The 25768-nt window shown below is 39.1% G+C and overlaps 1 protein-coding gene across 1 annotated transcript in view; it reads right to left on the bottom strand.

The window, feature by feature from the left end:
* The window catches only part of acer3 (alkaline ceramidase 3), a 44546-nt gene that overhangs the window by 11139 nt on the left and 7639 nt on the right, over positions 1-25768 (bottom strand). Inside the window, exons 2-8 of the mRNA XM_034178949.1 lie at positions 19996-20106; positions 19727-19779; positions 16160-16212; positions 8795-8876; positions 6167-6202; positions 3387-3445; positions 1022-1123 (exon numbers count right to left, since the gene is read on the bottom strand). Coding sequence (XP_034034840.1) covers positions 1022-1123; positions 3387-3445; positions 6167-6202; positions 8795-8876; positions 16160-16212; positions 19727-19779; positions 19996-20106 — 496 coding nt within the window. The remainder of the gene's footprint in view (positions 1-1021; positions 1124-3386; positions 3446-6166; positions 6203-8794; positions 8877-16159; positions 16213-19726; positions 19780-19995; positions 20107-25768) is intronic.

Genomic DNA, 25768 nt, shown 5'->3' with positions numbered 1-25768 from the left:
CGCTCCGCCTCTCCCCGTGGGCGACGCCAGAAAAATGAAGCGTCCAGCCCCTCTCCAGGAGTTGGGTATCAGAGCCCAAGCTGTGCGTGGAGGTGAGCCCGACTATTTCTAGTCGGTATCTCTCAACCTCCCGCACAAGCTCAGGCTCCTTCCCCCCTAGCGAGGTGACATTCCACGTCCCAACAGCCAGGGGCTGTGAGCACGGACCGGGCCGCCAGGCCATCCGCCCTTGACTGCCACCCAATCCTCTCTGCACCCGACAACAAGTTCAAGTAACAAGTTCAGACAGGTGCAATTAATACAGGTAAAGAGTGCTGAATAAGAGGGCTTCTTAAAGAAAATTAACAGGTCTGTGAGAGCCAGAATTCTTGCTGGTTGGTAGGGGGTCAAATACTTATTTTATGCAATAAAATGCAAATTAATTATTTAAAAATTATACAATGTGATTTACTGGATTTTTTTTTTTAGATTCTGTCTCTCACAGTTGAAGTGTAGCTATGATAAAAATTACAGACCTCTCCATTCTTTGTAGGTGGGAAAACCTGCAAAACTGACAGGGGGTCAAATACTTATTTTCCCCACTGTAACTCAGCGAGACTTGACGTTAGTGAGATTGCTGGAATGGAACCCTCGCTTAGAAAGTTGCGACTTGTCAAAATAAGCTTGCTGGAATAACTCTCTGGATTTGCCTCAACATATACTCAACTCAAAGATCATGCCTCCACAAATATTTTTCAAAATCTACTTTTTTGAGATGTCTAATAAAAACGTAAATACAAAATATGATTAAACACAAACCTTCCACCCTCTTTTGCTGCTGACCCAAGTCAAAACACAGTTCATAAAGAATGCGAGATTTTCAGTTGTTGCCATAATAAAAGTTGTTTCGATTTAGCTGAAATTTCCATTTTCACCCATGACACTCTACAAAATCAAGTTGAGTTACAACTGTTTATATTATGCAAAATGTATAGATATAATCTACTCTCTATTCTTCTTTATTTGCTTGTAAAATACTCACCTTAATGAATCACAGAAGATATTGTCAATAATCCACAGTAAGAATCCAAACATAAAGACACATAAGGAGGTGTAACACAGAGCTCTGAGCCACGGGTACACCCTGAAAAATAAAATCAAAACGTTAGGTGTGCAGAAAGTATCAAGTATATTTGTCTAAATTCTAGTCAAAATATCGAAGTTACACTCGTTGTACAACCCCAATTCTAATGAAGTTGGGACGTTGTGTAAAATATAAATAAAAACAGAATACAATGATTTGCAAATCCTCTTCAACCTATATTCAATTGAATACACCACAAAGACAAGATATTTAATGTTCAAACTGACAAACTTTATTGTTTTTGTGCAAATATTTTCTCATTTTGAAATGGATGCTTCCAACACATTTCAAAAAAGCTGGGACAGTTGTATGTTTACCACTGTGTTACATCACCTTTCCTTCTAACAACACTCAAACGTTTGGGAACTGAGGACACTAATTGTTGAAGCTTTGTAGGTGGAATTCTTTCCCATTCTTGGTTGATGTACGACTTCAGTTGTTCAACAGTCCGGGGTCTCTGTTGTCATATTTTGCGCTTCATAATGTGCCACACATTTTCAATGGGTGACAGGTCTGGACTGCAGGCAGGCCAGTCTAGTACCTGCACTCTTTTACTACGAAGCCACGCTGTTGTAACACGTGCAGAATGTGGCTTGGCATTGTCTTGCTGAAATAAGCAGGGATGTCCCTGAAAAAGTCGTTGCTTTGAGGGCAGCATGTGTTGGATGTACCTTTCAGCATTGATGTTGCCATCACAGATGTGTAAGTTGACCGTGCCATGAACACTAACACACCCCCATATCATCACAGATGCTGGCTTTTGAACTTTGCACTGGTAACAATCTGGATGGTCTTTTTCCTCTTTTGTCCAGAGGACACGATGTCCATGATTTCCAAAAACAATTTGAAATGTGGACTCATCAGACCACAGCACACTTTTCCACTTTGCGTCTGTCCATTTCAAATGAGCTCGGGCCCAGAGAAGGCGGCGGTGTTTCTGGATGTTGTTGATGTTTGGCTTTCACTTTGCATGATAGAATTTTAACTTGCACTTGTAGATGCTGCGAAAACTGTGTTAACTGACAATGGTTTTCTGAGGTGTTCCTGAGGCCACGCAGTTAAGATCCTTTACACAATGATGTCAGTTTTTAATGCAGTGTTGCCTGAGGGATCAAAGGTCACAGACATTCAATGATGGGTTTCAGTCTTCCCGCTTACGTGTAGAACGTTCTCCAGATTCTCTGAATCTTCTGATTGTAGTATGGACTGTAGATGATGGAATCCCTAACTTCCTTGCAATTGCAAGTTGAGAAACATTGTTCTTAAACTGTTGGACTATTTTTTTCACACAGTTGTTCACAAAGTGGTGATCCTCGCCCCATCTTTGCTTGTGAACGACTGAGCGTTTTGGGGATGCTCCTTTTATACCCAATCATGACACTCACAATTAGTGTCCTCAGTTCCCAAACATTTATTGAGTGTTGTTAGAAGGAAAGGTGATGTAACACAGTAGTAAACATACCACTGTCCCAAATTTTTGAAACGTGTTGCAGGCATCCATTTCAAAATGAGAAAATATTTGCACAAAAACAATAAAGTTATCAGTTTGAACATTAAATATCTTGTCTTTGTGGTGTATTCAACTGAATATAGGTTGAAGAGGATTTGCAAATCATTGTATTCTGTTTTTATTTACATTTTACACAACGTCCCAACTTCATTGGAATTGGGGTTGTAAGACAATCACTAAACAGGTTACATTTCACTAATATATACAGACTTATTTTTAGATAATTCATCTTAAAACTCTTTATTGAAAGAGTTTTGGAAACAACTTGTTTTGAATCATATATGTGATAAAACAAGTTTTCTCAGCTAATTTCGAGAAATCATAACAGGTCAATGGTAAGATTGTTAAGATTGCTCCACTGACAGATTTTTTTAACAATTTTTTTTAACTTGTTGCAAATTGAAAACACTGTTTTCATTTTAAAAAACTGTCAATGCAACATATAAGGTCTTAAAATGAGGTGAGAAAACTCATTCTGAGCTTCATTTTACTGGTTTGAGGAAGTGTTATATATTTTACAAATAACACAGCAGCTTAAAATATCTTGAAAGTGAGTCAGTAAAGCTTGTTTTATCTCTGATTATTCAAATCAAGACGTTCCCAAAGCTCTCACTTAAGATTTTTAAGATGCATTATCTACAAACAAGTGGTTGTGCCTTATACTAAGTGTAGATTAGACATTTACAGTAAGATTTTGTGCTTTTGCAGTGTGGCTGTGTGCTAAATTTGTGACATTCTTTTTTCCAAACTTACCACGTAACAATGAAGACGGATCGCATTACGAGGCAAGCTACAAGGGCACCATACATGACCTGGAGGCAACAAAAAGTTCAGACAGAATTTGATTACTACCCATCCTGAAAAGTTTTTATTTGGTACACAAGCACGGCGTTTGTTACACAACTGCTGTGTCCTTCATAAGACATGTGTGCCTATATTTACAGTCAGTCGGTAGGTTTTGTGTTAAATCAGAAAGAAAAATCTTGTGGTTGTTGAGAACCAACACAGAGCTGTGTGATTACAAAATTAAATTTCATTCCTAATATATTTGTTAGTGCCTTATCAACACAGACACAAAGTGAGACTGAAAGTGGTAAAAGACACTTGAGGCAGGATGTAACAGAAGGTATAGTGCTATTAAACTGTATGTAGTTAGAGATTCTTTGTATGCACACACACACAGACTGGATACTAAGTTTAAAATATAACGCAATATTAAAATACTCTCGGTCATATGAGCCTAACAACAGGAAACACAATGTGACCTTTTGAAATAGGTCAAGGTTAGCCATCTTTGAACTTGTCCAAGGTCTGTGTCTCAAGAATGTTCCCTGTGAATTTGAAGACTCTGGCAGTAATATAATAAGACTGGACTTATGCTGAGCAGACAGACACACGGACAGACACAAGGCCTTTGCAATACCCGATGGCCATATTTTGGCCTTGGGTAAAAATGCTATTAGTTGTTGCATAATGGTATTTGGTTAGACTCTTTCTCTCCGATTGTTATGTCGGAGTTATTTTCATTAGTTACTTCCTCCAAACCATCAACATGTCTATTAGACCCCATTCCTACCAGGCTGCTCAAGGAAGCCCTACCATTAATTAATGCTTCGATCTTAAATATGATCAATCTATCTTTATTAGTTGGCTATGTACCACAGGCTTTTAAGGTGGCAGTAATTAAACCATTACTTAAAAAGCCATCACTTGACCCAGCTATCTTAGCTAATTATAGGCCAATCTCCAACCTTCCCTTTCTCTCAAAAATTCTTGAAAGGGTAGTTGTAAAACAGCTAACTTATCATCTGCAGAGGAATGGTCTATTTGAAGAGTTTCAGTCAGGTTTTAGAATTCATCATAGTACAGAAACAGCATTAGTGAAGGTTACAAATGATCTTCGTGGTTTGAATCATATTTATCTAGATTACAATTTGTTCATGTAAATGGGGCGTCTTCTTCACAAACTAAGGTTAATTATGGAGTTCCACAAGGTTCTGTGCTAGGACCAATTTTATTCACTTTATACATGCTTCCCTTAGGCAGTATTATTAGAAAGCATTGCTTAAATTTTCATTATTACACAGATGATACCCAGCTTTATCTATCCATGAAGCCAGAGGACACACACCAATTAACTAAACTGCAGGAATGTCTTACAGACATAAAGACATGGATGACCTCTAATTTCCTGCTTTTAAATTCAGATAAAAGTGAAGTTAGGCTGGACTATTGTAATTCATTATTATCAGGTTGTCCTAAAAGTTCCCTGAAAAGCCTTCAGTTAATTCAAAATGCTGCAGCTAGAGTACTGACGGGGACTAGAAGGAGAGAGCATATTTCACCCATATTGGCCTCTCTTCATTGGCTTCCTGTTAATTCTAGAATAGAATTTAAAATTCTTCTTCTTACTTATAATGTTTTGAATAATCAGGTCCCATCTTATCTTAGGGACCTCATAGTACCATACCACCCCAATAGAGCCCTTCGCTCTCAGACTGCAGGCTTACTTGTAGTTCCTAGGGTTTGTAAGAGTAGAATGGGAGGCAGAGCCTTCAGCTTTCAGGCTCCTCTCCTGTGGAACCAGCTCCCAATTCGGATCAGGGAGACAGACACCCTCTCTACTTTTAAGATTAGGCTCAAAACTTTCCTTTTTGCTAAAGCTTATAGTTAGGGCTGGATCAGGTGACCCTGAACCATCCCTTAGTTATGCTGCTATAGACTTAGACTGCTGGGGGGGTTCCCATGATGCACTGAGTGTTTCTTTCTGTTTTTGCTCTGTATGCACCACTTTGCATTTAATCATTAGTGATTGGTCTCTGCTCTCTTCCACAGCATGTCTTTTTCCTGATTCTCTCCCCTCAGCCCCAACCAGTCCCAGCAGAAGACTGCCCCTCCCTGAGCCTGGTTCTGCTGGAGGTTTCTTCCTGTTAAAAGGGAGTTTTTCCTTCCCACTGTCGCCAAGTGCTTGCTCACAGGGGGTCGTTTTGACCGTTGGGGTTTTTCTGTAATTATTGTATGGCTTTTGCCTTACAATATAAAGCGCCTTGGGGCAACTGTTTGTTGTGATTTGGCGCTATATAAATAAAATTGATTTGAATTGATTTGATTTAATGATTACCTCGGCTCAAACGCCATTTTCTTGATTTTACTATACCTTAAAAAGTTCCCATTTTAAAGTACTTTCTTTTAGTATAACCACCACGTGTTGCATATCAAAATGTTCAGAATAACCTCAGCTTTCTGAATCTGAGATATAATTTGTCTGTGTATATAAATTTCCCTGTGTATAGATATGAACTACAAATAAAAACATGATGAAAAACTGACTGGAATGCTGGAGCACATCATTGGGGCTCTAAGGGATCAAATAAAATGCTGTGTCACTCTTAGCAGCCAGCAGGTGCCTAAAGCAGGGCTGCACACTATGCTGACAAGCCCACTGTTTATATGAGGTAAAACGGGCTTGTTACACACCAGGCCCTAATGGCAAACAAAGTGCAATCTGATATGAAGTCCAGATACGCCCTGACCTGGTGAAACACTGGCTCCTTCCACTGCAGGTACACCTAAGAAAAGAACAGCATAGAAAGAGTTAAGAGGATGTTACACTTATTGGGCAATTATACCCAGGTACATAAGTATTTGGACTGCAACAATTGTTTTACTGCTGCTGTTGAGTTGAGATGAAATAATATGTGCTTGTACTACAGACTAAAATCAAGGTGTCAAAGCGCATTAACCATTTCAGAATTACAGCACTTTGACACACAGTCCGTTCATTTTGTGTCACCAAAAGGAATGGGATAAACTCAGTTCAAGGATTATAGTTCATACAATCCATTGCTTTTAGTCAGGGGATGGATACATAAACATGTCCAAGTCACTGAATAGGTCTCACACTTCATTTATATCACTCATAAAGAAATAAAAACAGTATGGCACTGTATGGTAAATGTCTGGAGTAGGTAGTTCTCAAAAACTGAGTAAACATGCAAGAAAGAGATGAGTGAGGGAAGCCAACAAGACAGCCATGACAACTCTGATGTCCATTTAGGCTTCTGTGACTGAAGAAGCTGTGCACAGTACAACTTTTATCCGTTACATCACCAGTTTTACGGCTGAATGGTAGAGTGGCACAAAGAAGGATTTTGTTTATAGGTGTGAAATTTCAGCTCCAGTTTGCTCCCAAAGGCAGGACAGACTCTACAGATTTGATTTGAATATGATCAGTTTTCTTCTATGAAAATCCTTCACTGATTCCCTCTAGCATAAAGCTGTAACTGGTGGCACAGTGGCTTAGAGGTTAACACCAGTGTTGCCTCACAACAAGAAGGTCTTGGGATCACTTCCCACGTGAACAGTCCACCACTAAAAATTGATCCGCCTTTTGCAACTGCGCATGCGTCATTTTCGACCACATCAGCACATCTGAGATGGAGTCTCTTCACCAAAGCAATCAAATGGATTAATGGGATTATTAACCATCAGATGATAAAGGTAAAGTCATTCTAAAGTCAGTTTTAAACAGAAACAAGGCCATTTTAAGCAGAAACTCTGCGAAATTCTGTGACGCTTTGAAATGACCAACGCGCAGTGAACGCAGCTAGCAGCTCATTTAGCTGCGGCCCTCTGATCGATTCATCCATCTTTTATGATGAAATAATGCTGAATTTATGTGGAAATGATTGTTGTACAAAAGCTTCAGATATCTGTCACTAAGACAGATGACTGGAGTGCAGTTTGAAGCAGAAATAAGATTTTAATCCGTGAACTACTGCTAATGACGCATGCACAGATGCAAAAGGCAGACCGATGTTTAGGGGGGACCGTTCAGTCGGTGACACCGGCTTCCTCCCACTTCCATAGACATGCAGGTTAGGTGAATTGGTGAATCTAAATTGACCGTATGTGTGACTGTGTTTGTCCGTCTATATGTGGCCGTGTGACAGATTGGTGTCCTGCCCAGGATGTACCTTGGCTCATGCCCTACGAATGCTGGGATAGGCTCCAGCCCCCCGTGATCCTTGATTGGAGTAAGCGAGTGTAGAAAACGAATGAATGGTGTTGCAAAAAACAAAAGCTGCATGTTCTCCAAACACATCCACAGAAGCCTGTAAATCTCTAGGAGTTGTCTTGGTGGCTTCCCTCACTAGTGTCCTTCCTGCACAAACACTCAGTTTTGGTGAATGAATGAACAGAGTCTTTATGGTAATTGTGCATGTACATATACATGGATGTGATGGTGGAGCGTTTGTTGTAGTGCGACAGACGGGACGCCTCGGTGGCGATGAGCTCAAAGATGTCCACAATGAACAAGTTCATGATGCTCATGGCCTTGGAAGAACTGCCCGTGTCGGGATGGACCTGTTTAAGCACCTTGTACACTCTCCTTCCTGCTCCTCTTTCTCTTCTTGCCTCCCTTACCGATGATCTTGGTCAGCACTTTCTTGGAGCCTTTCTTAGGTGCTGACTTCACTGGTTCAGGTACGTTACGAATTTTTTCTACAATATTTAGACAAAACCACTACATTTAGAATTGTAGCATAGTCCTACCAGGACTATGCTACAAGGTCAGATTTCAAAGTTTTATTTCAGATTGGCCTAATCAGTTGCAGCTGTATCTCTAATGCTGGTTCCTTTTAATCATTAACTCACAAATGATAGCAAACCTATGTGCTATTTAAAAAGGTCGGCCTTAACTCACTTCTCTAGGTTTGCAGTTGTCAGCCAGAAGCACTACCTCCTCCACCCCACTGCCAAAAGTTGGACGCCTGAGGTGGACTCCACCCTTGCTTTCCTTTGATGGCAAGTTTCAAGACTAATGTACCTCATCACTGTCAAGACTGGGTCCTCCCCTCAAAGACTACTTTAACATTCTGTATAACATAACGATGGCGTAAACCTTTAACTGTCTCTAGTCTCCCGAGTCTATACGATAAAACTGCCTATCTTGACTCTTGACTGTTTCATTTCAACTCCAACATTGGTGAACAGAAGCAAAATTTCAATATATATAAATAACAAAATAGGTGTGTCCAAATACTTATGGACCCAATTCGTTTTGGTCACTGGCCTGTTTTCAAACAACTGTGAACTGTGGAAGCTTGCCGAAAAAATGCAATAATGTGACTGAGTTTACAGAGAAGGCTGATACTCACCACAGTGACCAAGATACTGAAGATTAATAACAAGAAAATTTTACATAAACTGGTGCTGTTCTCTTGTTTGAAGCACTCGTATCTGAAAAGCAGAATAAAGCCTTTGTTTTACATGTTCAGTACAATGGAATTTTGAAATAACAGAACAAATATCAAACTGAAGTTGTTCGTATCCTAAGAATCAGCAGCTTTGTTCAATTTACAACACAGTCACAAAAATCTAAAAGTTTCTGGACCTCCACTACAGGATCAATACTTTTGGGTACTTGTGTGTAATTTATGTAAAAGAATTCTAGATGTGCCATGCAACGTACAGACACCACAGACAGATATTAGGCCATGAAGAACCCACTGAATTTTGGAGGTGATCTGGATCTGGATTTCAATTTGTACACTTCACTTTGTCAGATTTTAAGGATTACGTAAAAAATACTTAACAGATTTTCACCACATATTGATGTTAGGCCATGGAAGACTCTGTTAAATTTTGGATGTGATCTGTTTCCAGATTCTGGATCAGGATTTCAATTTGTACACTGCACTTTGTAGACCTTTAGCATTACGTCAAAACTACTTCACAATGTAAAACCAAGATGATGAAGACAATATTTTGTTTCAGCTTGTGAATTAAATATCAGATTGTAACATCTTGATCAGTCAGACCATTCGGGATCAGTACACAATTATTGCATTGTGTTGCGGAATCCAGATTCAGGTCAAGTCCGGGTCAAGATGTGAATTATATATGTGTTCTTTTGAGTCCTCGTCAACCCTTGGTGGATGTCAGAAATCTCCTTTTGTGCATGCAATTGTTGCATTTTGCAGGCAGCAGCTCCACCAACTCAACTGTGACTCTTTAAATCGTTGTCAAATTCACTCTGTGATGTGATGACGTTTTGTGATACACATAGTTTATCATTTAAAATTAAAGAGCACAATGAACTTTGCAGGCTGGAACTCTGTATTGGTTCCATTTATTTACACCTGCAAAAATTCACCTGTTTTTGTTTTGTTTCAAGTTTTTGAAATGCACATCAGATGCGCACTTTTGTTGGCAGTCTTTCATGATTTATGATTTCAAACAACACAACACCACATATCAGTAGAAAACAACGGTTCCAACAGGCTCGGCAGCACAGGACACAATCACTGCGATTTCCTCAAGGTTCTAACACGTACATACGTCACACGTGTTTAAGAGTCTGTGTTTGCCAACCTTAGTCTGACTAACATCAGAACAAAATAATTAAATGCAGGCAGACCAGGGAGAGATGGAAAATATGCAAAGCAGAAAGCATAGAGGACCACGGGATCAGAATTGAGAAGCACTGCTTTAAAGTACTCCAATTTCATAACTCTGTCTGTCTCACCATCGGATATATTCCTCTGACACATCCTGAAAACTAAAACTTCAAGCTGTACTTCAACAAGTTCTCGGCCTCACCCAGAAAATGCCACAAGAGAAATTTTTTTGCGTTATTTTTCAATTTCATCTCCCTGAACTTCAATGCATTTGGTCCACCGATGTTCAAGATTCACTATCCCTTCGTAGAACAAGGTCACATCTTGAGCCTCCAGATGATTTTGTTTCCGAGTGAGGCCGAGAGCTTTCTGAAGTACTCTTGTAAATTATTCATCCATCAATTTACTGAACCCACGTATTCCACTTAAGGCTCACAGGGAAGTGGAGGCTTTCCCAGCAATCACTGAATGAGCGCCGTGGTAAACATGAGACAGGACACTAGTCTCCTTATAAATATGAAATTTATAATTGAATATGTAGGAGCACATCCTTGAACAGTCCAGCAGGCGGCAGTGTTCAGCACATCTTTCTTTTGATACAGGCTCTGGAACAATGTTCCGAAACACGGGTGTTGCAAAGGTTTTAAAATGTTGTGAATTGTTGTTCTATTGCTTCTATGATCAGGAAAATGTTCAAGCTAACCCAAGGCCAGAACTAAATCATTTGAAAACCCCTTGTGAATTCAATGCAAGATCAGGGCTTAGTATTATTCATCTAAACACAGTGGTGGGCACACTTCCGATAATCCGATAACAGATAATTATCGAAGATAATGTTTTCATTATCGGATTATCTTTTTAGATAAACTTAAAAACCATCATCGGACTAATTATCTTCCGATGAATTACCGTCCGATAACTTTTAGACCGATAACGTACTAAACTAAGATGAACAGTGAAAAACATTTTTAAAACTGTTAAAACTGTTGAGACCTACCTGTTAAAAGTTTCCTAATAGGCATGTTGTTCTACTCTCTGCAAACAGACACCACTCTATTGTCTGTAAGCAAAGGAGAACTGCTCACCAAAAAAAAAGTCATTTCCTTTAACACCATACTAATATAATCACAATGTCACCAAGTTATCCAGAGGCATACATGTTTAACTTATGGTTCAAATTTTAACCACTCATTTTAGACAAGTTATTTAAAATTAGTGTCATGTCTGAAGTTTATAAAGTGAAAATATCAGATACATGTTTTCGTTTGAAAGTAATGTGCTAATTTGTAAGGTTTTGTGAGCACATGCTCTGCCAGGCAGCAATGCATTATGGGTAGCATAAGGTAATCTCAGACGTTCACGACAGGACAAATGCATTTCAGACACTCTGTTCAGGGTCCACAGATAACAGCATTAAACTCTAGTGCCTAAAACTCTTGTGAATATATTCTCTGGGTTTATAGAAGTTAGTGTATTTGCGTTTGTTAAATTCCACGCATCTTAAATGTAGCAGACACGGATTATCTGGAATTTTGTTTGACATTTTTTCAAGGCCGCTACTGCCATCTACTGGCCAGGAGTGTTCATGGCAGTATTAAACATCTGGGTACATGGCTGCTCTCAAAGTATTGGTATTGTCCATTGTCCAGGCGCTTTTTGTGTGCATATATTTGTTAACTTTGTATTCTAAAACTACGGTTAGAAGTAATTCCAACTCCTTATCGGTCCACACGAACGAGGTTGGCGCCATGTTTTTAGTTTTTGTGGAAGTGACGACAAGAGAATAAGGCTCCTGATTGGATAGAATTTTAATCAGTAGCACCACCCAAAGGTTTGGCAGACTAATTACAACACATTTATACGGTTCGATGTGGATGGATTTTTTTTTTAAATGACGTAGTGTGGATGAAGTTTTTTCCCCAAACTGAAAGGGTAAGATATTTGGTTTTACAAATACCTGACAACATGTGTACATGGCCTTATGTCTGTGAAAGGCACTATATAAATAAATTTACTTACTTACTAATATTGAGTGCATGTTTTACAACATCATAGAAGTTTTAAAACATGCAATTGCGATGACAATTCCAGGGCTCCGTAAAAATGCCTGTTTTTACAAATAAAAATGGAATATTTTACAAAAGCACATTTATCTTTAAACCAACACACGACACACGTCACATTAACATGTTGGTTTACATAATGGATTACTGAACCAATCACTGTTTAGCACTTTTACCTAGAATGTTTTGCGGTCTGTGTTTGTTACAAAACCTCAGAAATAGTGCCTTATTCAACATTAAAAGATATGTTATATTTTAACTTTGTCCAAATGACAGAATTGACATTAATGGAGTTATTCTATCAGTATTTTCAAAAAACCATAAGTTAGCATGACTTTATTTTTCAAGACCTCCGCCTGACCGGAGTGTTGAAATTGATAGGGAGCTGGCTTTATGATTGCTCTCGGTGTGTCTCTGCGGTGGAAGTGCTGTTGTAAACAAGAGCTTCCGGGAGGGGCAGAATGTTGAAAGAAAAATGATTATGATTAGTAAAGAGTTGATTTCGTGGGTGTTCTCAGGATTTGTCTGTGCTGCTTCCTGCAGGGGGCAGCATGGTCAAACATTCTTGCTTATTCTTTAGGTCTTTCACTGCTTTTGATGCTTTCAAAAGCGATCGTGTTAAAAATAAATTTCAGCTCTTTAGTAACTGCAAATGTCCCATAGACAACACCGGAATTTATCGGTTATCGATTATCTGTAACTTCCGATACATTTTTGGGTGGTTTATCGGTTTATCTTTATCAAAGATAACTTTTCAGTTATCTTATTATCTGTTATCGAAGTTAATTTTTTGGTTATCTGTGCCCACCACTGTCTAAACATCAGAAGTCTACTTCATTAATTGGACCTAGTGAAAATGTGGAAATTGAAAGACACTGATATTTTGGTTTTGTCTGAAACTTGGCTACATAAATCCATTACAGACAAACACTGCAATCAAGGGTTACAGTGGTTTTCGTTGTGGCCATCCCAAGAAAGGTGGTGGAACTGACATTCATATTAAAAACAAATTTCATACCATCATCCTGTCCTCAGTATCACTTCCCTGAAAATTTGGAGTTCTTGCTTTGAAATTTGAACTTTTAAAAGGGCCATTTTATCACTGTTGTGGCTTACTATAGACTCCCCTCAGCAAGCAGTGAGTCTTTATGTTCATCGTGTGAACATCTTTCATCCTTGGATTTTAATGACATTCTCCTCGCTGGAGGTTTTAACTGGGACTGGTTAGCACATCAAATAGGGTGTTAACCAGTCCCAGCCCTAAGCTCTGTGTCTGATGGTTGAAAATCTACCTTACACAACTAGTCAACTGCTCAACTCAGCCAAATGCTAAATTTCCTCAAAACCCCTCCTAATTTACTTTTTAACAAATGCTCCAAATAAGTTTTCATATATCGTTGCTTTTGCTACTGATCTGACCAATCATTCTTTGATAGCTACAGTCAAGCAAGTTAAACTCCCAAAATCAAGGCTGCAAATTATTTTTTAAAGAGATTAGTATTAGTATTTCTGTGATCAAGCTTTTATCATGCTTTATGGGAATTTGACTGGAACGAGATCTGTCTCATTACGATGTAGAATTGGCTTGGAGTTACTTTTACAATGCTTTTATTCTAATTGTAAATAAGCATGCTCCCATCTGCAAATTTTGAGCCAAAGGTCATAATAACCCCTGGATTTGCACACAGAGTCTACTCTGCTAAAAGAAATGGATGCTGCCTGCTCAAAAGCCAGAAACTCCCAATCTGAAGCTGACTAGAAGATTTTTAGACAAATTTGGAATTGCTTTACTTCTCTTGTCAAAAAGGCCAAATAAAATTTCTATCTTTTCAAGACTACTAGCAATTAAAACCATCCTAAAAAGCTTTAGAAAGTGATCAAATCTACACATGGAAATGTTGCAATGAACAATTTGCCAGCCTGTATTGTGAAAGATGCACATACACTAACATATAAATCAGCTATTTTTAACTGCTTTAATGAACACTTTGTTTCTTTGAGTTCTCTTTTTGAGTCTCTATACCCTCATCTAAAAAGAGCCTGATAGACAAAGGACTCAACTTTCATCATGATCAATAAGATCAATAAACCTTTTAATTTTATCCTATTTGATGTGTCAGAGGTTCACAGAGCCTTAAAACAATTGGATCCCAATAAATCTGCAGGTCCTGATGAGCTTGATCCTCACTTCCTGAAGTACCCGCAGATTTTATAACAAAATCACTGACTCTCTGGCACAGCGAAGCACACCCATTTCTCGGTGGATGGGACTCCGAACCTCAAGGGGAAGAAAGAGAGAGAAATAAAATGTTTCTAAACTAAAGCATGGCAGAAGAAAGCTGCTCTGGACAGGGGATGGGGGCGTGACTTTGGAAGAGATTTAGTAACTTATGCGTCAAATGGCGGTCGTGATTTTGCCATAAGTTGTGGACAAAACTACTATATTGGTGGTTTTGATGGAAGTAGTTTGAGTGGAGAAACCGTTGGCGTGTCTACCATGTAAGTTTTCTGGCTGCTGCAGTCTCGGTGGGTTGATGTCGGTTTGAACTCAATAAACTTTCTCTAATTTCCAGGTCTTCTAATATTGTGAATCCACTTGTTTCTAAGCGTTGCATTCTGAGGAAAACGAAAGAAGTTCACATGTTTATCCCTGAGATGTATACTGAAGCATCCAGGGACACAAGTAATTCCTGGCAATCTGAGCCTTTTGTTTACTTTCTGAGCGTGTCTGTGCAGGCACACATTTCCCACAATCCCCTGCGTGCCCAAAATCCAATACTTGGAACCTATCCCAGTGATCACTGGAACGCCACCAGTCTACTGCAGGATAGTTCAGGTTTGCCATCACTAATCTGCAGTACTGATGAATCATCCCCAGGCAAACATTCTATCCATTCTTGTTTTACTTCCCCAATCTGTTGTATATTTCACCCCATATTTTGCCATGTGGCAGGCATCATTTTTTCTCCCCGCAGTTGCTAGCTAAATGTGTCAGGTGACACTCAGGGGAAAGTGGGCACTATGTCCAGCAGGTGGCAGACAAGTCTGTAAGATATTACATAGGCAAAACAAAGGTGAGTTCTCCATTCATGCAGTGCATAAAATTAAACATCATGGAATGAGTTCATCCTCATTATGTGACCCTTTAAATTTGGTGACTTACATGACAGCATTTTTTGTTTTTGAGTCATTGCTTAAAAAAATGGCTGGGATAGATGAGCTCACTCATTTACTCAACCACACATTGATCCCTGTTGTTAATGTATAAACCTGATGCAGTTACCAGTACAGGGGAAAGGAAGCATGTTCAAACTTTAGTGTCGTACTCTGGCTACAAGTGAACAAGAGGTTCTCCAAACATTCTTGCTACAGGAGCTCCACACTGGGACACCACCTCCACCATCAACAAATATTACATCAAAAATGCTCAAGGGTTGAAACAATATAGCAACAGAATAATAATCAACAGCTAAGTTGATAACTGATTGGTAATTTAAAATATTCAAAAAGATAGAAATGTTCACTGGTTCTACACTTCAGATATGAACTTCTTTGGGTTGTGTACTGCAAACAAAACCATTTCAAGATATCCATCTGGCAAACAGAAGCTTTTTTTAATTAATGTTCCTGTAATTTCATACACTCAACAAGGATGAGTGCATGAATCTTAACAAAAATATCCAGCTTAATTAATTAAAATAATGCAATTTTTTTAAAACTGCATTGTTACCATTTAGTTTTTTAGTTGTTTTTTTTTTTGCAAGCCTTTTTGTATTTTTTATTTGTTTATTTTTCCATCCATCCATCCATTTTCGACACCCACTTACTCCAATTAAGGGTTTGTTTATTTAAATTATATATATATATATATATATATATATATATATATATATATATATATATATATATATATATATATATATATATATATATATATATATATATATATATATATATATATATATATATATATATATATATATATATTAGTTATTGTAAAATCTAGTCACTCATCAGTAGAACTTTAACAGTTGTAAATCTGCATACATTAATTACTTACAAACAGTACAGAAACACGCATGTGCTGTATATCATTGGCAACTCGTCCAGCAGCTGCAAAACACAACATGGAGAAAACACATTAATAAAACACGATGACATATGTTTCTTTTGGCATAAACTTATAATTTAACAGGCAACAAATATTTTTCTATCATATTGTCATTACAAATACAATGAGTCTGGTTCATTAAATGAAATGTCAAAATGACAATTCAAAGTAAATAAAGAATTACAAAAATATTGCTGTATTGTGTTTTATTTTTGGTGCCATATGCCCTGAGATATTAAGTCATAAACATGGGGAATCTAGCTTGATTTGATTGGTTGCTGATGAATGCTCAGAAGTGTTGATTTCAGTGAACTTTCCTCGAGATCCATTTTGCCTTTTCCATTGCAACAAAGCTTGAAATATGTGTTTTTTTTTGTGGCCTTTGACTGTGAATACATTGAAATGGTGAACAGGTGTCTTTTTCTAAAGGTCCAGCAACACCAGTCCTGATGTTTATTATTTCTATACTTTTCCCAAGGATAAGATTTTTAAAGGTTTAAGTGGAAGCGTTTTGTACACACCTCCCGGAAAGAGTGGAGAAATATACACCTAGGGAAAAGGCCTTCAAAAACCAATTGAGTCTGAATGTTGCTTTTCACTCAATTTGTGTGGCCAACAGAACTTGAACAAAGCATGCTGCCTCTCCCAAAAGCATGGAATGGGACATGGTTTTTTGTTTTGTTTTTTGCCACTGTCATGGTGATGAATGTCTCTGCCACACTCCAGCCGGAGCCAGTGAGTGGTGGAGAAAGAAGCATTTTATCCTTGTGTTTATAAGCGTGACCACGAAGATTGTAAGAGAAAGTGACAGCTGTTGGAATCTTGACGGGAGACTTGTGACGTGGGCACCGGACCCGCCCCTGCCGTTTAAAAGCATTAAGGTGCGTTTACACATAACCAAGATGCATTACGAATGTCATTTTTCTGTCATTCTTAATGTGACTTAACGCATCTGAATAGATTTCTTAACAGTGCGTGTTGGTGCGTGATATTCTTGATATTCGTGGAGCATGTTTTTGGCTGTCAAAAAATCTTCCACGAATGTCACACACCACCCTCATTTCGTCTCACGTCGTGGAGGTCACAACTGAGTGTATTGATCCGTCTTGGTGAGTACTGATCCTTAATAGAATGTGACAACAGTAGTGATTCTTGTGATGGTTGTTGGAGCCCAAACTGGCACGCGTTATTACGAAGTGACACGGAAACTGTCAAGTTTTGACACGACTTGCAACACGGCGTCACATTTCACTGCGCGCCACGATGAATCAGTTTTCTGTCACGTGCACACAATTAAACTCGGCTCCAAATGTTGTTCCACAGTTCTGCTGAAGCTCGTCAGGACGCTCCTGCAGGTGTTCCACCTGCTGTTGTAACCAATGAGCGGGAGAACGAGTCTGAGCAACCAGAGGAGCGAGAGGAGACTCACGTACAGCCAGACATCTCTGCTCCTCCTCCAGTCTAGCGGAGGAAGAAGCGCGCGCACAATTAAACCCTGCTACACCGCATTCAGTTTGATTGCTGACACCAAGTCGGCTAAAAGTCTAATTTCAGTGCTCTTCAGCGCGCTCCTGCAGGTGTTCCACCTGCTGCATGTGCCTGATGTTTGGGAAAACATGCGAGACGAGAGCCGCATGAAGCCACACATCTGGCTCTGTCCTCCTCCTCCTCTCTGCACCACTTCATGGCACAGAGCCCAACTACGCATGCAGTCACAAAGTTCTTCTGAAAAATTGGAGCGATCTGAATTCGGTTGGATGAATATGGGTGTGTGTGTGGAGACAATTCACCTCGTTCACAACGTGACAGAACTTAACGATGTGCTGTTACGCGCAACAACGCAGAACACTATTCTTGACCATGCATAATGGTTCCTGATAATTCTCCAGCAACATGTGCCATTAATCGTAACGTGTGGTAACAGGTTGCAGCAGTTCCTGAGGACACCTGACGCCTCTGCCCCGAATCATCACATTTGTGATCAGCGGCCAAGAATGTGTACTTCGTGGCATTCGTGACTTGTCGTCATGTGTAAACGCAGCATTACCCGCTTACCAGGTCACTGATTGTGGACAGCCAAAAAACAGATGGAAGCAACACAAACGCAGTGGTGAGCACAGTTCAGCTAATCCGATAGCAGATAATTATCAAAGCTAATGTTTTTGTTATCGGATTAGCTTTTCAGATAAGTTTAAAACCATCATTGGACCAATTATCTTCCGATAAATTTAGTTCCAATAACTTTCAGTCCGAAACATTTTCTTTGCTGGTAAAGTTTAACAGTCAAAAATGTTTGTAAACCCTAAAATCAAACATTTTAGTCCGTTTGTTGTCTGTTTCTAGCCACGGAGCAGACTAGCTGCCTGTCGCTTGGTGATGACTTCATCATTAAGCACAAAACGTGATTGGCTGGTCGCCGCAGGGAGCATTGTGGGTGGTGTAGTTCAGGTTCACTTTTCACGTTACAGTGGCTTGTCCACTCAACACAAAAACAAAACAGACTAATTTTAACATTATTTTATTTCTTTGTGACTGTAATTTAATCGCCACAGAGGGAGGGACTTTTCAACACATTTAGACATTGTTTTGGATTTAAAATGTGGATTATTTATTCAAATGAAGCCCACTGAAACTAACAGGTAAGAATTTATATTTACTACGTGTATTTTACTCCACCAATCAATGCATTACTGGATGTATTTCAGTTGTTTAAAGCTAGAGTGCCAGGAAGCATATTGAAATTGAGATGATTGTTAGAATTTTGATGGGGACCAAAATAATTTTGTTCGTTAGTGTGAATATAAAGGATTCCTAAAATATTAGTCTGAACGTGATTAAAATTCGTCTGTATCGAAGCAAATTATGAATTATTGGCACGTGCCAAAAATTCGAAAGCCAGGACGCCATCGTTGTGATGTCACAGGTCACGTGGGGGGGTTTCACCGCTAGCTGCGATGCATGCATAGAAATTTAAAACTGAAGAAGGCAAGAAGGAGGAGAGAGACAGTAGATGTGGAAGAAAGCGAGGAAGAGCGGCGATATACACAGAAAGTGCGAAGAAAAGACGTAATTTGGAGCGAGAGTTGGATGCTTTCTGTGATTCCAACACTAATCTACCTACGGGTATTAATACAGTAACCTGAATCTGATAGAACTAGAGCTGGAATGATATTCTCCATCGCTCTGTGTGCAAACATGGGAGGCATAACTCAGCGGAATGCATTGCTCAGGGTATGTATTTAATATTTATTTTTTGCTTATTCAATCTTATTATTTATTTATTTATTTTTAATACAAAAAGCAACCCGGAGTGACGTAATGGCATAAGCCTGTGCATGAAACAGACTGTAACTGGCTGACCTGTAGGCCACATTTTTCAGGTGCACTCTAGCTTATGTTACTTTTCTCAGCTATATCAGGGCCCACACAAGTTAAAGACTTGGAAGATATTATTTATAATCTGGTACAGAATTTTTTAAAAGATAGTGCTGACTGGAGTGAGATATTGCAGCCTACCTGCATCTCATAGAGCAGCGTCATGTGGAAACACCAAGAGCCAACGCCAACAGCTGGTCAACACACAACATCCCCACAAAACATTAGAACTGAAAGCCAGCCGCATATTTCCGCTCCATGTACGATTTGTGCATAATGGCATCGGGCAGTAATTACAGACTGTCTGACCGCCAGGTTTGTTATTTACATTATGAGATGTAAACAACAGTTCTGTTTTCTGGAGTGCCATCACTTGGGAGTCAGAAGGCTTTTAAGTACATCAGACTAACCTGCCAGTCCGAGGAACGAGCAGATGTATCGAAACTCGAGACCGCTGCGAAAGGTCTGGATGGCTCCACAGATGGGAGGAAGAATCATTATCAGGTTGCTGACAGTGTTCCCTGTTCAACAAAACAAAGATAAATCAGAAGACAACAGAATCTGCTGCACAGCTGGCAGCCTCTGCAGATGGACGACAAGTTGACATCTGCATCTTATTTTGAAAATATCAGGATGTTCTCACAATTACTTTTCCCCTATAAAACTACTAATTTATTCTCATATCATAATATTTGCACATCTCATCAGTGTTTCAGCTTTGACAGCATGACTTCAAATAAATATAACCAACTTATTCTTCATTTTTGCAAAGTACTGCAGGACGTGTGTGGCAGACAAGGGCAGAAGAATGAAAAAAGGAAAAGGGAGAAGTAGACAAGAATGAGACGACAGACAACAGCCCAGACTGTCTGCACAATCAGTGGAAAACAAACTGATTTTTTTTTAAATAAAACTCTGAAACGCAACATTGGCATAATTCATTTAATTATTGTTGTAGCATTGATCAATTCTGCACAAACCTGCACCATGTTTAATCCATATTGGCTCAACAGTGTTTGAATTAAACAATTATGAGCTCAAGTTTGACCTTTTAAGGTCACCAATGTTATACGTTGTGCAACCAATAAAAAGGTCATATATGTGTTTAATAGTAGCCATAAGTGCACATTTAACCAATGCATCAAAGAAGTCAATATCAATGAGTTTGCCCTGTCAAGGTCACTCAAAGTCAAAGGTCATGCACCCAACAGAAAGGTGACATAGGACTTCATAAAGTAAGTCCCTTCAGCTGCTCCTTTGTGTTCACTCGGGGTCGCCACAGCAGATCCAAGGTGGAGCTGCATGTTGATTTGGCAGACGTTTTACACCGGCTGCCCTCCCTGACGCAACCCCACATTACATGGAGAAATGTGGCAGGGGTGGGGTTGAACGGGGAACCTTCTGCACTGAAACCAAGCACACTAACCACTTGGCCACCACCCCTTGATATAGGACTTTATACTGGTGTTTATCAGTAATCATAGGTGTATCTGAACATAAATATATAAATCTCCAAAAATATATCCACCAAACAGTAAGGGGTATGTTTATCATGCAGGCAGATCAGAGCTCAGCGGTAGCTGACAGGACGTTTGATTGAACATTATGTCCGACTGCAGAATGTACAAAAATCCTGATCCAGAAATACTCTGGTTACAAAAGAGCAAAAAGAAGAGAAATTCACCTTCTTGTCTCTTATGTATGTAAGATTAAGTGTCTTCTACTAAGCAAAGCAGTTTAAAAACTAAAAATGCCAACATGAAACTAGATAACATTCATTTTTCTGCAGGCAACTGATAAAAGTCAAAGCGTCTCCACAAGAATCCTCGAGTGGAGAATGTCGTGACTTTAGCTACTGATAATAAAATGCACTCATATCAAAAACACAACAGCATCTCACTGGTTTGTTTTCAATACCTCAACTTGAAGGCATTAAACTAAGTACGGTATAACGCTAAAAGTGATTGGACAGTTGTCTCCTGTTTGACAGACGCTTTATGACCTTCTTCTGTGTCGGCCTTCTGTTGTCAGGTTTAAAACAAGGAGGCACAATGCACAAAAAACAGTCATCAAATGTGGATTAAACTCATAGCGGTGTCTCCTTTCCACATGAACAATACCACATTCCATCGTAAAACAAATCGCTGTTTAAATGCCAAACACCACTTGTGTGGGTCAAAACAAACCCTCTGAGCCGTGTGTCTGTTGTTTGTGCAAACAAAAGGTTCAACTGTCAGCAGAGATACAGGACACACAGAGTAGTGACAAAGACTAGAAACATTTCAAATAATGTAATGACGGCGGCACACAAGTTGTAATCCCCAGCTAATGGAAGAGTAGGACTGTGGGACGAAGTACATAAAGAAATGAAAGACATCAGAGGGCTGATGCACACACCATGTGCTCTACACACCATCATATACATGCACATGTGTCTGTAATGGTGCCTTTGATTAAACTACTCCAAAAACTAATCACATCTAGATATCGATCCAAGTAATATTCCCACCAAGCTTGAAGGAAATTCATCCAGCCATTTTTATCTGGTCCACAGACACACGTGCACATGCCAGTGAAAACAAACTCAAGCTACTGATGTGTCGCAGATTGAACGGTCCACCCCTAAAAATTGGTCCCCTCTGCCTCCACTGCGCATGCGTCATTTCGGAGCTCAGCAGCTCGTCTGAGACAGAGTCTCTTCACCCAAAGCGATCAAATGATCAATGGGATTATTAACCATCAGATGACAAGGTAAAACCTCTTAAATCATTCCAGAGTCAGCTTTAAGCAGAAACAAGGCAATACTCGCTGACGCTTTGAAATGACCGGCGCACAGTGAACGCATCAGCTAGCAGCTCGTGTAGCTGATCGCTTCCTTCATCTTTTATGATGAAATAATGTTGAATTTATGTGGAAATGATTGTTGTACAAAAGCTTCAGATATCTGTCACTGAGATAGATGATGACTGGAGTGCAGTTTGAAGCAGAAACGATGTGATAATTGTGAACCGTGGCTAATGACGCATGCGCAGTGAAGGCAGGGCCGACCGATTTTTAAGGAGGACCGTTTGGTCAGCGACAGTGGCACTGCAGATGCACAGGGTAAAGAAAAGGAAATAAAAACAACATCAAATTAAACTCTGACCCACTTGACTTGTTTTCATCTTGAGCACTGTGAACACAGAAATAGCTGCTGGTGTGTTAGTGACAGCTGTACCGCTACAGGACAAAATTAAAGTGATCAGGAATATGAATATAACATACTCGTATTAGTGTAGGCTACAGGATTTCATACAAAAGACATCTGACAGAACAAACCTGGGACACTGTCACTTGTACATTTTACTCTTTTGTACCTGGATGGATTTATCCAATTTTTTTTGTAACAATTACTATTTGAGTTGATATCTGATTTTTTTTTTTGTTCTGACCTACTACCCTCCGGCTGACGGTATAGGTCAATCAAAACTAGGACAAACAGACTCAGGGATAGCTTTCTCACCAGATTCTCACCAGGTATTTTACGTTTTACATTACTTGGTCCACATTTCATTTTATTTTACCTTATGTGTATATTAGTTGTACATATACTCTGAATAATTTACTATTAAATTTCACTATCTTTTATTTGGCTAAAAATTACTCACACCACGGAAAGCACATTTTTGGAGTTGCACTCAAATCTCGTTGTAATGCAAATTACAATGAAAATAAATGCGATTCTGATTCTGATTTCTTGCTGGTTCGTGAAGCAGATTCTATGTTGTTTTGAAACGTGATACATAAATACATTTTTTTTTTATTACCATCTTGCTTTGTCAGACCAACCATGCGAAACCCACAGAATCAATGTGCAATAATAAAAGCCCCCCAAAAAAGGAGGAAACCATCAGACTTGAAAAGCTGGAACCACTCACAATTTGGGATTTTCATTTTTACAATTACTTCAATATTTAATCAATTTTCAAAACACTTGGCAAATAGGCCATGTGTCATTAGAAAGCTTAGGATGTCTAGATTACAAAAAAACTGGTAGGAGTAAAAATACTGGGACTCACTATGACATATCAGCACTTTTATTGACCTACCCTAGCCAAAAGAAAATGTCCAATTATGAAACTGATAATTTTTTTTTCTACACAACATAAAGAGTTACCAAATTGTCATCTTTTAGACAAATGGGACACATAAGACACCAAATAAATGCTGTCTTTATATAGAATCAACTACATTTTGAATTCTGTGCACAGCTTTTTGTGTCAAAAGGCAAACCTGACTGTAATATGATACCCTGCGAAAAATAAAAATACTATAGCACAATGAAAATCTCTACACCTCTCTGCACAAAATGTATATACTATTCGAAGGTGCGACTTTTAAATCTTCATTTCCTGCAAAGATTTTTCAAATCAGACAAATGTTGATAAAGATATTGGCCATTTCACAAGTACCTGACATCATATATGCACAAACAAGGTGGCTTAAGCAATGAGTACAATGTGCTTCTTGTATCTTTCAGGCTCATTCCTGATCAGAGGGCTGGAATGACATACTCTTGACCTACTTCATTACATGTGTGACCTCTTCTGCTACTCACAGGCATTCTTTAACAGTTTTGTATTCTGTAATAGGGTGGTTAATGACAGGGTAGTAAACTAGTGTTGTCATATGTTATAGTGAGTCCCAGTATTTTTACTGTTACCAGTTTTTTTTGTACAACCCCAATTCCAATTAAGTTGGGATGTTGTGTAAAATGTAAATAAAAACAGAATACAATGATTTGCAAATCCTCTTCAACCTACGAGTATATTAAATTGAATACACCACAAAGACAAGATATTTAATGTTCAAACTGATAAACTGAATTGTTTTTGTGCAAATACTTGCTCATTTTGAAATGGATGCCTGCAACATGTTTCAAAAAAGTTGGGACGGGGCAACAAAAGACTGGGAAAGTTGATGAATGTTCAAAGAACACCTGTTTGGAAACAGGTGAGAGTCATGATTGGGTATAAAAGGAGCATCCCCAAAAGGCTCAGCCGGTCACAAGAAAAGATGGGGCGAGGATCATGTGAAAAAATGGTCCAGCAGTTTAAGAACAATGTTTCTCAACATTCAATTGCAAGGAATTTAGGGATTCCATCATCTACAGTCCATAATATAATCAGAAGATTCAGAGAATCTGGAGAACTTTCTACACATAAGCAGCAAGGCCAAAAACCAACACTGAATGTCCGTGACCTTCGATCCCTCAGACGGAACTGCATTAAAAACCAACATCATTGTGTAAAAGATCTTACCGCGTCGGCTCAGGAACACTTCAGAAAACCACTGTCAGTTAACACAGTTCGTCACTACATCTACAAGTGCAAGTTAATACTCTACCATGCAAAGCGAAAGCCATACATCAACAACATCCAGAAAGACCACCGCCTTCTCTGGGCCCGAGCTCATTTAAAATAGACAGACGCAAAGTGGAAAAGTGTGCTGTGGTCTGATGAGTCCTCATTTCAAATTGTTTTTGGAAATCATGGATGTTGTGTCCTCCGGACAAAAGAGGAAAAAGACCATCCAGACTGTTACTAGCGCAAAGTTCAAAAGCCAGTATCTGTGATGGTATGGGGGTGTGTTAATGGCCATGGCATGGGTAACTTACACATCTGTGATGGCACCATCAATGCTGAAAGGTACATCCAGGTTTTGGAGCAACACATGCTGCCATCCAAGCAACGTCTTTTTCAGAGAAGTCCCTGCTTATTTCAGCAAGACAATGCTAAGCCACATTCTACACAACAGCGTGGCTTCATAGTAAAAGAGTGCGGGTACTAGACTGGCCTGCCTGCAGTCCAGACTTGTCGCCCACTGAAAATGTGTGGCGCAATATGAAGCGCAAAGTACGACAACAGAGACCCCGGACTGTTGAACAAATGAAGTTGTACATCAAGCAAAAATGGGAAAGAATTCCACCTACAAAGCTTCAACAATTAGTGTTCTCAGTTCCCAAACACTTATTGAGTGTTGTTAGAAGGAAAGGTGATGTAACACAGTGGTAAACATACCACTGTCCCAGCTTTTTTGAAATGTGTTGCAGGCATCTGTTTCAAAATGAGAAAATATCTGCACAAAAACAATAAAATTTATCAGTTTGAACATTAAATGGGTCGGTCTTGGTTTGCTCAGCCC

This window comes from Thalassophryne amazonica, chromosome 9 (assembly GCF_902500255.1).
Source record: "Thalassophryne amazonica chromosome 9, fThaAma1.1, whole genome shotgun sequence".
NCBI classification, from domain to species: Eukaryota; Metazoa; Chordata; class Actinopteri; order Batrachoidiformes; family Batrachoididae; genus Thalassophryne; species Thalassophryne amazonica.
The sequence above is the reverse complement of the archived record's forward strand: the minus strand, read 5'-3'. Positions and strand labels throughout refer to the sequence as shown.